This window comes from Esox lucius, chromosome 15 (genome assembly GCF_011004845.1).
Source record: "Esox lucius isolate fEsoLuc1 chromosome 15, fEsoLuc1.pri, whole genome shotgun sequence".
NCBI classification, from domain to species: Eukaryota; Metazoa; Chordata; class Actinopteri; order Esociformes; family Esocidae; genus Esox; species Esox lucius.
In genome coordinates this window covers 29,250,661-29,266,422 of record NC_047583.1, presented here as the reverse complement: position 1 = coordinate 29,266,422, position 15,762 = coordinate 29,250,661, and the positions used below count along the sequence as shown (strand labels likewise).

At 40.2% G+C, this 15,762-nt stretch overlaps 1 protein-coding gene across 1 annotated transcript; it reads left to right on the top strand.

Annotated features, from left to right (window-relative positions):
- The first annotated feature begins 8,494 nt into the window (after nt 1–8,494).
- Nucleotides 8,495–11,515, top strand: LOC117595593. The gene is made up of 2 exons (XM_034297286.1): nt 8,495–9,924; nt 10,050–11,515. Exons 1-2 carry the CDS (start codon nt 8,741–8,743, stop codon nt 10,270–10,272), a joined length of 1,407 nt encoding a protein of 468 aa, XP_034153177.1. The 5' UTR covers nt 8,495–8,740; the 3' UTR covers nt 10,273–11,515.
- The last annotated feature ends 4,247 nt before the right edge of the window (nt 11,516–15,762 follow it).

The following is a 15,762-nucleotide window of genomic DNA, read 5'->3' as shown; positions in this document are numbered from 1 at the left end:
TGGACTCGTCCATCACCCGGGCTGAAGTCACTGAGGTAGTCAAGAAACTCCTCGGTGGCAAGGCACCGGGGGTGGATGAGATCCGCCCTGAGTACCTCAAGTCTCTGGATGTTATGGGGCTGTCTTGGTTGACACGCCTCTGCAGCATCGCATGGCGGTCGGGGGCAGTGCCTTTGGGGTGGCAGACCAGGGTGGTGGTCCCTCTTTTTAAGAAGGTGGACCGGAGGGTATGTTCCAACTACAGCGGGATCACACTTCTCAGCCTCCCGGGAAAGTCTATGCCAGGGTACTGGAGAGGAGAATACGCCCGATAGTAGAACCTCGAATTCAGGAGGAACAGTGTGGTTTTCGTCCGGGCCGTGGAACACTAGACCAGCTCTATACCCTCTAGAGGGTGATGGAGGGTTCATGGGAGTTTGCCCAACCAATCCACATGTGTTTTGTGGATTTGGAGAAGGCATTCAACTGTGTCCCTCGCGGCATCCTGTGGAGGGTGCTTCGGGAGTATGGGGTCCTGGGTCCTTTGCTAAGGGCTGTCAGGTCCCTGTACGACCGAAGCAGGAGCTCAGTTTGCATTGCCGGCAGTAAGTCAGACATGTTCCCAGTGCATGTTGGACCTTTGTCGCCGGTTCTGTTCGTAATTTTTATGGACAGAATTTCTAGGCGCAGCCAGGGGCTGGAGGGTGTCAGGTATGGGGACCACACAATTTTGTCTCTGCTCTTTGCAGATAATGTTGTCGTGTTGGCCCCTTCAAACCAGGACCTTCAGCATGCACTGGGACAGTTTCCAGCCGAGTGTGAAGCGGTTGGGATGAAAATCAGTACCTCCAAATCCGAGGCCATGGTCCTCAGTCGGAAAAGGGTGGCTTGCCCACTTCAGGTTGGTGGAGAGTTCTTGGCTCAAGTGGAGTTTAAGTATCTAGGGGTCTTGTTCACGAGTGAGAGAAGGATGGAACGGGAGATTGACAGACGGATCGGTGCAGCTTCTGCAGTAACGCCTCGTGAAACTGCGCACGATGGCAGACAGTGCTAATATTGTTGACCTGATTTTAGAGAAGCCATTAATAAACAGTAAAATAATATTTGTGAAAATAAAAAATATATAAAACATATTGTTCTGTTACAAAATTAAATGTTATTGTCTGGGGTCCAAAAGACCCCATAGAGCCCGAGTGTCACTACAAATGAAGACCATCAGAGGGTTATAATGTAGGCCGAAAATGAGCTTCCCCTCTTTGAAAGACCATCAGCCGCCACTGTTGCCAGGTAAACAAGAACATAGCATAACAACGAAATAGACAACAATAATATTGACTTTGATTAATAATAAACCTGATGAGTGATTTCATTTTTCTTTTTAAATAACATATTAAGAATGAATATATTGCTTGTATGTTTTGGTTATGTTATAATGTTTAGTAAAAAACGTGTGCTACTTGGGTTCCAGCGCAGGTACTGGTCCAGACACATGCCAACAATGACACAGAACCAGGTATTCCAGACCTGTTTTCATTCCCTAATTATTGGAATAAGGATATCATAGATGTCGACTATATTTCGAATTTTGATAGTAGTAAATTGTTTATAAATTGACATCAAAGGTTATTTTGTCAAAACCTGTATTTTGCCAAGTAGGAAGAATGCAAGATATGTTAATGGTGGCGTAATTAAGAGGGGGAAAAGCCATGGGTGGACAATTGAAGTCAAGAGGTCTTTGTAAAATGCAGGTGGGGAACTTGCATTTGGGTGAAACCTTGGGTGGAGAAAGAAACTGATAAGAGGAATAAACCTAACTGGTTTAGACCAGATTAACATGTATTGATGAAATTATTATGTGAGATGCTGTAACACATTCTTACCTATACAAAAAGGAAGTGTTCTTTAGACAGACTCATTGATCTTGAGTTATCTTTCTGTCTCTATTTGCAAATATTATGTAATAACTGTTATTTGTGTTTAAGAACAGTTTGATCTCTGTCTTACCTTCCTTAATAAGAGTTATTTTAGATTAATTTGCCATCACACATGTCAAAATAGGCAAGAATGGCAGAGAAACAAGGAGTTTGTGTGATGATCAGTGAACGGTGTAGTACTTTCAACCCAAACAACACTGCCCTGGATGTTTTATTTACTAAGGCTATGAACAAACTCAAACAGCTAAGAAAGGAGTTGAAGGATAATGCAGGCTCAGATGCTCACACTTGGGATTGGCTGGAGATGTCACTAGGACAATGGCAAGCAATTCTAAATTCTATAAGTTATAAACTGGAGAATCCTTTATATTTTATAATATCTAGATTTGCCGTTTTCCATTCTAAAATTGTCCTGTTGTCTATTCAGTGGACATACTCCAAAATAAAAAATAAAATACATTTTGAAATAGTTTTTTTTACTCTAAACATGTAGAAAATTACACAACAAACGAAACTGCAAGAAAACAATGTCCTCAGTTCTCAGAAGGATATGTACCATTTGTAAAGAAAACATGAGTGAGCGGGCAAGATACGTCTTTTATTTCTTATCAAAATCACAATCGAATTGTGACTGGCAATGATTCCAGCCCTCATTTTTAACGAGTGTCCATCTATAAAGGCATTAGGATATTTTGCGACTTTAACCCTGTAATCCCCCTCTTCTTTTTCAACCCCCCCATTATCCCCCCGATCTTTTCCCAGTTTTTTCACAATGAATGTGTACAAATAAACAATGTATTGTTAAAGTAGTGTAAACAAGTTTGACAAGGAAATGCTTGTATGTACCCTCACAGCGATGCAGCAACAGAATGTTGTATACAAACAATTAGACAGGGTTACAAGGTAACAATATTTTTGTTTTTATTGTTTAATTGGATACAAACAATTTAACAGGGTTACAAGATAACAAGAAAATACGTTAAGTATACTAATTCAAATCAAATAAATATAGGGACATATTACTAAAACCACAATGTATTTAAAGATGCAAATAGTTAAGTTTAAAGTGGAAATGCTTGCTTGCAGGTTTCCACACAGCAATAGAAAGTTCTCAAAGGACCCTGGAGGCCAAATGTTTGTAATAATATACAGATTTTGAAGAGTTACATTAGAAAATAAACTGTGAATGTGAATAAAACCTTTATGCAAAACTAACCTCACAGCAATGCACAAATAGAACTGCTAAAAACAAATAGCAAAAATATTAAAAACGATATAAAGTGGAGTATCTGGTAGCAGCAATTGAGACGTGTGTGTGTGTGTGTGTGTGTGTGTGTAAATCAGTCCAGTTCAAATGACCTTTGCAGGTCAGCTAATTTGATCAGGAGACCAAAAATCCAGTATACACACCAGACATCATGTCCTCAGTTGCCAGGTAAACCACAGCTTCTCTTTAAATATCCTGAGCAATCAGGTGTCAAGGGTAGGGCTGTGGTGGTCGTGGAATAGTGGAACAGTTTTCGTTTTGGCGACGCCTCTTCTCCCCATAACAGCGATTGGCTCTCCTTCATTCGTCAGCTGATTTGATCAGATACTCATGGTGGAATTGGATTTGGACTCGTTTTAGATTAATTCCAAATAGTCAATGAATTAATGTAACCAATGGATTTAATGTATAAAGAGAGTATTACTATTACAGTACAAGTATCAAAGATGTTGAAGTACTCCAGAGTTTACAAAGTACTCCGGACTTTGAAGATGCTGACAGGAGGAAAGGTAAATGGTCTGTACTGTACTCTGCCCTTTTTCTGTAATAAATTATGAAAAAGCATTGTGTGTAAATAGACATTTTTCGGTTTCTTCACTCAAACTCAGCAGAGCACCAGCTTGGAGAGGAAGCCAAAAATCCACAGGGGTCAGTCTCCATATCAGACATCATGTCCTCAGTTGCCCCAGCAAACTGCAACTTCTCTTCAGCCTAGAGTTCTTTCAGCCAAATAGGCAAAGCCTGTGAAAGTACAGTAGACAAAAAATTGACAATGTCAAAACAGTACAAGTCAAACTGTAAAAATCTAGTGGTCCAAACATTACAGCAAGTCATACTCTTCACATTTAAGGAAGCTAAAAGTGTTAGGATAAATTCTAATATATATTAAAATTATGAAGGTAAAACAGCGACATACGTTTTTTTATTTGCTAAATATGTTGCACCATTGTAAAAAATATCTTCAAATTAGTAATTACTTTTGTAGTTGTAGAACATCTGTGTTAGTCTAAATGTGATGGGTTTGACAGAGTGGGCAGTGATACAACTTACAATTGATGAACATCTTGATAACTGATTCTTATTGACTGGTGCATCTGTTCAATAAGAACGGGACCAAATATTATATCACTTGTGTGTGTTAAAAGAAATGTTTACTTTATTAAGGTTTATGAATAAGCCCTATTTACATCAGCAGATTTTAAAAAATGCCTAGCTTATACAAATACTGTTTTTTGTAGTAAACTCAGTCTTAAATAGAATGGACTCAACCCAATAACTTGTGAGCTACGCTATATAGTCTACCATATAATACCACCGCTATTTCTTATTTTTTATCTTTCTTTAGCTAACATAGTAATTAATTCCGCAATGTAATTATTTACCTAACATAATTCAAGTATCTTTGTATTTTTACATACTTTATTCTTTCGTCTGTTTTATTTCACGTTGTTATTGTTTCCCAAATCTAGTACTGTAAAGCAAAGCTAGCCAGTACTGTAATACGTCTGTGACACGTTAACTCAATTATGTCCACAGTGCCCAAGCCCCGCCCACGAGCCCACAGTGCCCTGATTGAGTGCCTCATGCTGCCAGACCCTTTTGGGTAATCCTGTGCTTGAGCTAACAATCTAGCTAGCCTTAGCTTTATCATAACAAGTAAGGCTAAGGTAAAGATGCTATATGCTATAATCAAGCTTTGTTAATGGATTCAAGAAGCTGTGCTCAGGTCACATTTTTTATTTAAACATTTTAATCATTTTACATAACATTTCCTGACATCAATAAAATCATATATATATACACATACACACACACACACATACATACATACACACACATTTACATAATAAATAAAATAAAAATAAATAAAAATAAACATATAGTAATAAGATAAATGAAATAAAAGTAGAATAGTAATAATAATAATAATATAATAATAATAGTAGTAACAATAACAACAACAGGCAGAAACATCTTTGCACAAAAATGTCCATAGTTAGATGCAGACTTGCCGTCATTCGCTCCATCCTGTATACATTTTTCAGTCTCTGGACCCATTGACCTATTGTTGGCGGTTTTACATCCCTCCAGTGCACTGTAATCAGTTTCTTTGCAACTAATATAAGAATCCTCAGTATATATCGCTGACCTGCATTATATAGGTCTTTGGGTATGGCTCCCAGCAAAAACAACATTGGTTCTGGAGTGATATTTACTTCTAAAATAGTATCAATTTCCTTTTTAACATTATCCCAAAATCCCCGTATTGCCGGACAATCCCAAAAAACATGTGTGGTGTCTCCAATATCTCCACATTTTTGCCAACATAATGCCACATTGGGGGTTTTCTACAAATGAAGGGATGATAAAGGGAGTATTAAAATATCTGATCTTTACCAGTACCAGTTGTAATGACTGGGGAAAGGGAGAGGGAGAGAGGCTGGTTCCAATCGCGGAGCAGGCGGTTTATAAGGGAGACGAACTCCCAGTAGGGCAAGGCGAAGGACGGTCGTACAGGCTAGGGTCAGAATCACGAGATACGAAACAATCCAAAATCACAGGGCTAGAGACAAAGTTGAAGAGCAGATCAGGCGAATGCCAAAACACGAGAATCGATATCGGGATAACACTAGGCAATGACGAAAAGAGAAGGCTCAGTAATGAATGACAGAGTGACAAACAATACCTCACAAAGGGCAGGGAGAACTGAACCAAACTAAATAGGGGCATAAACTAGACACAGGTGGAGGCACAGGAGTAGTTAGTGTAGGGTATATTGTGTCAGAATGGTGATTTATGGCCCTGGGGGGCGGGACTTCCATATTGATGTGACAGGTGGGCGGGACATCCGGTTTGCATTGGTGGGACTTCAGGTATGGCGTATGTTAGGGTGGGACTTCCGGTATGACGTATGTTAGGGTGGGACTTCAGGAGTGACGTATGCATGTCCGGTGACTTTGTGATTTATGATTACATTGATGTGTCAGTGTTTGATGTTTTACAACGCTTGATGAGCAAACCAGACTGGTGTTATAACAGGTGGGTTATGTTTGATGATTAACAAATGGGGCTTAGGGTTCCGGAATGTTAAATTCCCAGGCAGTAAATAAGTGTTGTGTCAGCGGTAAAGGTGTTTGGTGTTAAACAAAAGGAGGCCAGGGTTCCAATGCCTTGTGGTACAGATGTAAACTTCCATGTTTTGCAATGTGGTGTTTTTCCACAAACACGGAGTTACATGTAAGAGACATGTTTTTCTGTAAGATATAAAGAAGGGGATGGGGCGGGACTTACGAGTTCGGATAGTTTTCAGCCCAATATTCATTTTAACAAGAGATGGGCTTCAAGGTTATATCTGCCCAGTAGTAATGTTACCTAAATAACCACTAATACAAACTGTAGTATATGCAGGTTAGAAACCATCCCGTGTCTCACGGTTTGTAGTCCAACACAGCATTACAGCAAGCTAACATCGCGTGAGCACTGCTTTTATTTTAAAGGAGCATCCTTGGCCCAGGGCCAACCACACATTTCGCAAAGGTGGATTGTGTCGTGGTTGGGGGGTTTTAAAATATTGTTATAAATAAAAACAAGTGTATGTATGAGCAATGTTGAGTTTTGTAATAAAAATGGTTAAGTCAGCATTAACTTCTAAGTTGCATTATAAGGCAAAACGTTACAAAGTTACCAGCAAGGTCGCGTATAAATTTGCATGAACAACGGGGAATCGTTGACAGGTAAGGATAGGTTATTTCAGGTAATTAAAACAATCGTAAAGGCGTCTTTTGAAATTGTACAACAGAGATCAACGCAAGATTGTTTTCTACACATTGGTAGATATGTTTAATAATAGGCAACGTTGGTTAAAAAAAATACTATAGTATTTGTGTTAGTATGGGGTTATGCTGTCACTTCCGGGTGAAGATGTGCTGCATTCTCTTAATGAACAACTCGTGAAATCTGATTTTGTATTGCTGTATTATGGTCCTGTGTTTGTTAAATGTTGAACTGATTAATGGCGATATGGTGACAATAGCAAGCGTTTATATGTAAGCAGATGAGTTTATCGTTAATATATACAATTCTATGACGTGTGTTACGGCTGAGCCGCGAAAATTAACGAGAACGGCTGTTCTACCAGACGTGATATAGCAATATATTTGGTTGCCAAGTGGCTACAAAAATCAGAACTAAATAGTTAAGTTTTATCCTGAATTTGTATCATTGCAGCATGTATAGTTCTAACACAATTGGAATCTAACGTGAAGAACGATGACATGTAACCAATGACAAAGTTAAGAGGCGTGACTTGCTGGAGGAGCCCCGGCTGCGATGTGAAGACAGTAATTAAACCCCGCAGCATCCGCAAAAGACAGCTGGTGTTTCAAGCGTGGAGTATATCGTTTCTGATGTAAGTACAAGTTATTTTATTTGAAGTAATTTATTTGAATTGTGATGCAACTTTTTAAGAATTTGTACATCAATTTTACAATTGCGCAATCCATTCATTTTTAGCTGTCTTTCATATTGCCTGTTTAAATCTCCGGTTTAGGTTGAGCGGATTTGAACACCGACCGTGTTTGGTAAACACGTTTTTGGACCTCCAAATCTTGGTAAGTAGACTTTTGACATTATTGTTAATCAGCTTTAATTACCTGTATACGCTTGTTAATCCTATTTGTATTTAGTTCAAGTGACCGGCATCTGCGTCAGTTGGACTGGGTGGTCAGACTGTGATCTTACACAACCTGAGCAGATACTTTGTGTAAGTTTAATTATTTACAGACATTTTTAGTCATGTTCTAAAGTGTTATTAACAATTATGACTATGTATACTGACCCTTGGTACAACATTCTATATTCCAACAGATTGAGGACAGCCGGGTGATGAGACAAAGTACATTACCACAATGGGGTCAGTTACGGACACCCTTCCTTGTGACTGCACAGCGTGAGGGGGTTTTTGTTTTCTTTCAGGCTTGAAAGCTGAAGGTAATACAGCCAACTCTTCAAAACTGTGCTGTATGTAAATGTATGTTTGAGTTAGAATATTCAAATCTGAAAAGTGGATTGTTAGTTACACGTTAAACCAGAGAAATGGCGAAAGATAATGCTAACGACAGTCCAGACACGGAACAGCCAACAACCTCTACAAATAATCAATCGACCATACCCCAAAATACAAATGAACCAACCGCTACTTTGTTACACAGCGATGCGCACAATAATCCTCAGATACAAGGCTTGTTAACCGAGCTTAGTAGCCCCCATTTTTCACACATTCTAGTTGACACTCCGACTAGGCTATGACCTCCTAACTGTTCGGACGCTCTTGCTTACTGCTCCGTGCTTTGCTCTATCGCTTTTATATTCTTATACTTTATTTCCTTTTACCACCTAATTTTAAACTCAGCAAATCAGCACAGTGCTCAAACGCTTGGATTGTGACTACAAAAAAGCAGAATTATTTTTTTTATACAACCGGTCTCCCACAGAAAGCTTACATTCCGGAAAAAAAAAATAATAATAAAAAAACTGCCAACACTCTTAAGGATAAGAGAAAATGCCTCTTCTGGAATCGACTTGCTGTACTAACTGCCACAAACTTTTACAAAGGATTGCAGTTCTTGAAACAAAGTTATTTGTGGGATCACCGAGCCAGACGGAACACACAACAGAGCTCCATCATGGACACCCTCAGCACACAGCCGGTGAGTCCCATGAATCTAATGCTCCTCAACAGACCATACTGAGTGTAGAGAAACAAGCCGATCGACTTACACATCGATGGCATAAACAGGGAGCGAAACCTAAAGGCACTCGAGACATCAGACTGTCACGAGTGTCACATATTGCTGCAGTAGCATCCTCTACCCCAAATACGGCTCTGACAAGGATTGCAAACACTGGTCTCCTATCACCGCCTATACATCTTGAGAACAGATTTGATGTATTATTGAACGAGGAATCCCCAAACTTGAAGAATGTGTTTGAACATAGACTGAATCAGCCAGTAGCTAACTCTAAAGCCAACAGGCGCTCAAGGTTGAGCAGACAGCGGCATTCAGCTCAGAGCACAGCTGAGCCCAGGACTCTGATAGTGGGTGACTCCATAATCAAAAACATTAGTAGCAGGGATACAACTACATGCTGCCTTCCACAAGCAACAACTTCTGATGTAAACAGGGAACTTCAGAACATTCTGATGAAACATAAGACTGCAAATAGACTCGTCATTCATGTGGGGAAGAATGACATTCATAAAGAGCAGTCAGAACTCCTAAAGAAGGATTTCAATGAACTTTTTGAAACACTTAAAAGACTGACAGTTCAAACTTTCATTAGTGGACCACTCCCAGCAAGAGGAACAAACGGGTTTTCACGCTTGCTTGGGCTTAATACATGGCTGAAAAAAACCTGCAATATAAAAGGAGTGAACTTCATTGACAACTTCAATCTTTTCTGGAGTCAGAGGCAACTGTTTCAACAAAATGGCCACCAGCCAAACAAACTGGGGTCAAGAGTGCTTAAGGACAATATCTACTTCTTCCTCCGTCATCCTTCTGCCAATCCACACAACCAGAATGGCACACACACATCTGGACACAGTATGAATGACCACAGGACTTCACTTCAGCACCTAAATGGACATGCGGTCAACGGATTATACAAGGACAATGATAACACCACTCAGCCACAACAACCCTTGCTCATGGACACAATCTCAGCTGAGCCCTGCCCACCAAGGTTTGCCAACTTACTAGATGTCACAGACATAATAGAAGTGCTACAAGATTCAGCACCAAAGGCACAGCCTCAGATTACACCTGAGAAAAAGACCCTCTCACCACATACTTTATCTCTTTCTCCAGCATCTCCTCATCTATGCTTCCCAGAGAAAATGGAGAAACTGGTGTGTGCTGGAACCATATTATCCCACTCTTTTGCAAGCCCCCAGATACCGGTCAAAAAACGGCTGGCTCCTCAACCACCAAAGCCGGCGGGCCCAGCTCCCCCTCCTGTGAGATCTCTTCGATCACAACGGCAGGGCCCACACCCTCTTCCTTCTGTTCGAGGTGTACCAAAAACAACTGATACCAGCTCTCAGTGATATGTGTCGGGTCCCCGCTGTGACAACAGCAACTTTATCAAATGTTTACAGAACAAGCGGGAACCCAGTGTGCCTGTATCTTTCTCTATTGCTGTTCTATTACATGATAGAAAGTCTAAGGCCTTCAAAAGCCGCACAGCAAACCCATCTAATCTAGTGCCTATTGCACGTCAAACTAAAATTACTGTGGGGACAAAAAGTAAGACTGTTAAGTTAGCACTTTTAAACATCCGCTCACTTAAAAATAAATCACTTCTAGTCAACGAATTAATAACTAGATACAACCTGGATTTTATGTTTCTAAATGAAACTTGGCTAGAAGACAACTGCAGGGCAACAATTCTCAATGAAGCATCCCCTCCTAATTTTAATTTTATGAGTGTCTGCAGATCAATGAGGAGAGGTGGGGGAGTAGCTGCTCTTTTTAAAGATGTCTATCAATGTAAGCAAATATCATTTGGGAACTACCAGTCTTTTGAATATCTGGGTATTGTGTTAAAAGGTGCTCCTCGCATTTTACTTATCACTATTTACCGACCTCCTAAATACTCTCCAGCCTTTGCTGAGGACTTTACAGAACTGTTATCAATACTTTCCTCAGAGTTTGACTGTTTTGCTATTGCTGGAGATTTTAACATTCACATAGATAATGCAGAAAACAATATGGCAAAAGAAATCAAAACAGTTTTAATAACTTTTGATCTGACTCAGCATGTACATGGACCCACACACTATCGTGGACACACTCTAGATTTACTTATCAGCAAGGGTATAAATATTTCATCAATTATTATTAAGGATGTAGCACTGTCTGATCATTTCTGTATTTTCTTTGATATATTGATCTCTCCTGCCATTGAAGTTAGATCTGTGTCTGTCAAGAAGAGATGCTTAAATGAGAACACTAGTGTACTATTTATGAAGGCCATATCTTAAACACCAAGCATATCTGCTGACTCTGTTGATTTTCTCCTTGATTCTTTTAACTCAAAGGTTAAAAGTGTAATTGATGATATTGCTCCTGTGAAAGTCAGGAAGAATGGTAGACAAAAAGCACCTTGGAGAAACTCGACAGCAGTGCAAAATATGAAAAGACAATGCAGAAAAGCAGAGCGCATGTGGCGAAAGACAAAACTTGTAGTCCATTACAACATCTACAAAGACACCATCCATGCTTTCAACATGGAATTAGGCAAAGCTAGACAGATTTTTTTCTCAAATATTATAAACAGAAATCTAAATAGTGCATGCTTTCATCACCAGCAGGGTGGATTATTGTAATGGACTCCTCACTGGCCTTCCCAAAAAGACCATAAGACAGTTGCAGCTCGTACAGAACGCCGCGGCCAGGATTCTCAGCAGAACCAGAAAATATCATCATATCACACCAGTCCTCAGGTCTTTACACTGGCTGCCAGTTACATATAGGATCGATTTTAAAGTATTATTACTGGTATATAAATCGTCACATCAGCTAGAAATACCAATGGTTCACTCGAAGCAAGGAGAGTCTGCTTTTAGCTATTATGCCAGTCGCAGCTGGAACCAGCTTCCAGAAGAGATCAGATGTGCTCCTACAGTAGTCACATTCAAATCCAGACTCAAAACACATCTATTTTACTTTGCATTTAATGAATGAGCACTGTGCCACTGTCCGTCCGACTGTTTTCACTGTCCTTTATTTTATTATATTTTTTATTCTAAACTGTATTTGACTTTATATTCTTAACGGTTTTAATTTTTCTTATTTCTTCACTGTTCTGTATTTGATTTTATATTCTTAATGGTTTTTATTTTTTCTTATTTCTGTAACAGTACCTCTGTCAAATGGATATTTAAATTGTTTTTATGTAAAGCACTTTGAATGACCATTGTGTATGAAATGTGCTATATAAATAAAATTGCCTTGCCTGCCTTGCCTTGCCTTCGAGCTCTCTGATGCAAACTCAGTGCAGTGATGGCGATGTTAGAGTTATACAGCGTAATGCATTTGACAATGTTGAATTACGACAGTTGATAAATTTACAAAATACTGGTGAAGTTGGTGATTTTGGCACATTCTACGCAAGTATTATGGCAGGCTTGGATACTTTGATTGTTAGAGCCTCAGACTTTGTACAAGGGCCTGGTGATCGTCTGCAGATTGAGTTGATTGGTGAATCTCTGATAGATCCTGTACATGTGACCATGAGAGCGGATGAATATAATGAACGCACGTTTGGTAATTTACTTGAAAGTGTTATGCAGAGTAATGCCGAGATTATGATTGATGAATCACTAGAACTGGTGGTACAAATTGTCAAAAACCGTGAGGGTGGTGCCCCGCGACGTAAAGCTCAAACATTGTTGATAGATCAGATTATCAATAAAAAAAGAAGACATTTATATGTGGCTGTGAATAATGATTCTACGTGTTTTTCTGTTTGTTTGATGGGTATGTTGAACCCGCAGTACACATATCCTGAGGCCCTGGTTAGTGGTCGTGAGCTACATAAGGGGGCTGGTTTAGCGTTAGATGAATGTGTGTCATTCACAGATATTGTTCGGTTTGAAGAAATTACAGGGTGTAAAATTGTTGTCTTTCACCGAACACGGGATGGTCACTTTACCAAGTTTCAAAACAGCGAGGAAACCCACCCTAGAACTGTCTTTATGTACTTACACGATAACCATTTCTACGGTATCATGAATCTGAAGGGTTTTCTGGGTGTGTCTTATGTTTGTGACTGGTGCTATACCGGTTTCAACACACGTGGTGATCATGGTTGTAAACATAGCTGTAGTGTCTGTCTTCATGAAGATTGTCATACCCAACCCCGTAACACAAAGCAGTGCCTTGACTGTAAACGGATATGTTATTCAGATTTTTGTTATAGCCAGCATAAACGTTTGAAGCACCACAAAAGTGTGGATCGTTGGGTTAGCAGGTGTGACCAGAAGAAATACTGTGTCGATTGTGGTCGCTATTACAATGTCAGTATTACCAACTCTAAAGCACACAGGTGCATTGCTAACATGTGCCCCAATTGTAATGTGGATCTGGCTTTTGAAATTAATCATCAGTGTTTTATAAAACCCTCCAAGCCCGATGACCCCAGTGAACGCTACATATTTTATGATTTTGAGACAATTGCCAATCCGGTGAATGGTGTACACACTGCAAATTTTGTGTGTGCAATAAGCTTTGATAACAAGATGTGGTGTTCAGCCGGAGATGGTTGTGTCACTGCTTTTTTTCAAAAGTTTAGGCAACCGAAATATAGTGACTACACATTTATAGCACACAACTCTAAAGGTTTCGATGGTTACATCTTGATGCAGTACCTTGCTAACAATGGTATTGGCACGACACTTATTGCTAATGGTAGCAAGCTCATGATTTTTACAGACAGCACATTCAATCAGAGATACATTGATAGTCATTGCTTTCTACCTATGAAGCTGTCAGCCTTGCCAAGTGCTATGGGTTTTAAGGATTCGAAAAAAGGCTACTTTCCTTACAAATTTAACATCAAGGAGAATGAGAACTATGTTGGCCCCCATCCGGAACCGCATTACTATGGCGTGAATACCATGATGGCTAAAGAAAAAGATGAGTTTTTGCAATGGTATGTAACTGTTTCCGCAGACCCCTTTGTCATGCAGGATGAAATAAAGGCTTACTGCGTGAATGATGTGGTCATCTTGAGAGAGGGTTGTATGCGCTACAGGCTCGAGTTCCTGGAGTGTGGTGGTGTTGACCCATTCCGGTCAATTACGATTGCTTCGGCTTGCATGAAAGTCTTTTGCAACAGATTCCTCACCAAGGACACCATTGCATTGGTCCCCTCAGACAACTACAACCGTTGTCAGAAGACATTCTCAAACAGCTCAATCCAGTGGCTTGAATATGTGGCCTCCGATGAGAATATATCAATACAGCACGCCCTGAACAGGGGTGAAGTGAAAATCGGTCCCTACTACGTTGATGGTTATGCTGAACGTGATGGTTTTAGCACGGTCTATGAATTTCTAGGTTGTTTCTGGCACGGTCACCCAAAGTGTCATTGTTCAACCAGCATCAATCCAATGACAAAGATTCAGTAAGGGTTGATGCACCATCAATGGTTGACAAAGCTAGAGGCTTTGAAAGAACAACACAACGTACATGTTCAATACATATGGGAGTGTGAGTGGAACCGGCTTAAAAACACATCCGCAAATGTCAAAGCTTTCTTGAAGACCTTTGGTTCTCCAGAGCGCCTTGACCCTCGGGATGCTCTTTTTGGTGGTCGTACTAATGTGATTCATCTGAAGTTTACGGCTCGAGAAGGGGAGACTATTCAGTATAACGATGTCTGTAGTCTTTACCCATTCTGCAACAAGACAAAGACTTATCCGATTGGGCATCCAGACATAATCTTTCGAGATGTCAAACCCCTAGACACCTACTTTGGTATTGTTAAGGCTACAGTGTGTCCACCGAAAGGCCTTTATCACCCCGTTTTACCACACAGGGTTGGTGGTAAGCTGTTCTTTCCATTGTGTAGATTATGTGCAGAGTCTGAAAACCAGGTAACTGATTGTTCACATACTGATTCAGAAAGATCTTTAACCGGTACCTGGGTTTCTATTGAGCTGGTTAAAGCTGTTGAGAAAGGTTATCGCATTGTGGAAATATTTGAAATCTGGGATTTCACCAGGACATCAGATGATCTTTTTGCATATTACATGAGAACATTCCTGAAGCACAAGCAGGAAGCTAGTGGCTTCCCACCATCTGTGGTTGACGATGAGGCTAAAGACCGGTATATCCGTGAATATCATGAAAAGGAGGGTGTGCAGCTTGACAAGGAAAACATTGTTGTAAACAGTGCTAGGCGATCTTTAGCTAAATTGGCAATGAATAGTCTTTGGGGTAAGATGGGTGAGCGGACTAACCTTATTAACACAGTGTTAATTACAGATCCGGAGGAGTTTAGCCACTACCTTTTTTCCAGTGAAATAGATGTTGGTTATTTCTCGTTCATCTCAGACACTGTTGCGATGGTACAGTGGCGTTACACAAAACAGACACCAATCAAACCACGTAACGGCAACATTTTTATTGCCGCGTTCACAACCGCTTATGCTAGACTCGAGTTGTATTCACTCTTGGAAAAGTTGGATAGACGTGTACTCTACACAGACACTGATTCCGTGATCTTTGTCACACGCCATGGGGATTGGGTCCCCCCACTGGGTCCGTTCTTGGGTGACTTGACCGATGAGTTATCGGATGGTGACAGCATAGCACAATTTGTTAGTGGTGGGCCAAAGACATATGGTTACAAAACCGTTAAAGATCTGACCTCTCTCAAAGCAAAAGGCATTACGCTCAACAGCTACAACACAACCATTGTTAATTTGGAGACGCTGACACGACTGGTTGACAACTTTGTACGGGGTGAGGGCGGTGATGATGATCATGTCCTTGCTAATGCAGACACAATTGC

Excerpts from the sequence above, each read along its gene's own strand:
- LOC117595593 (XM_034297286.1), top strand. The coding sequence starts at position 8,741 with ATGCCTCTTCTGGAATCGACTTGCTGTACTAACTGCCACAAACTTTTA. Across the intron at positions 9,925-10,049 it reads GCTGAGCCCTGCCCACCAAG|CATCTCCTCATCTATGCTTC; the intron begins GTTTGCCAACTT and ends CTCTTTCTCCAG.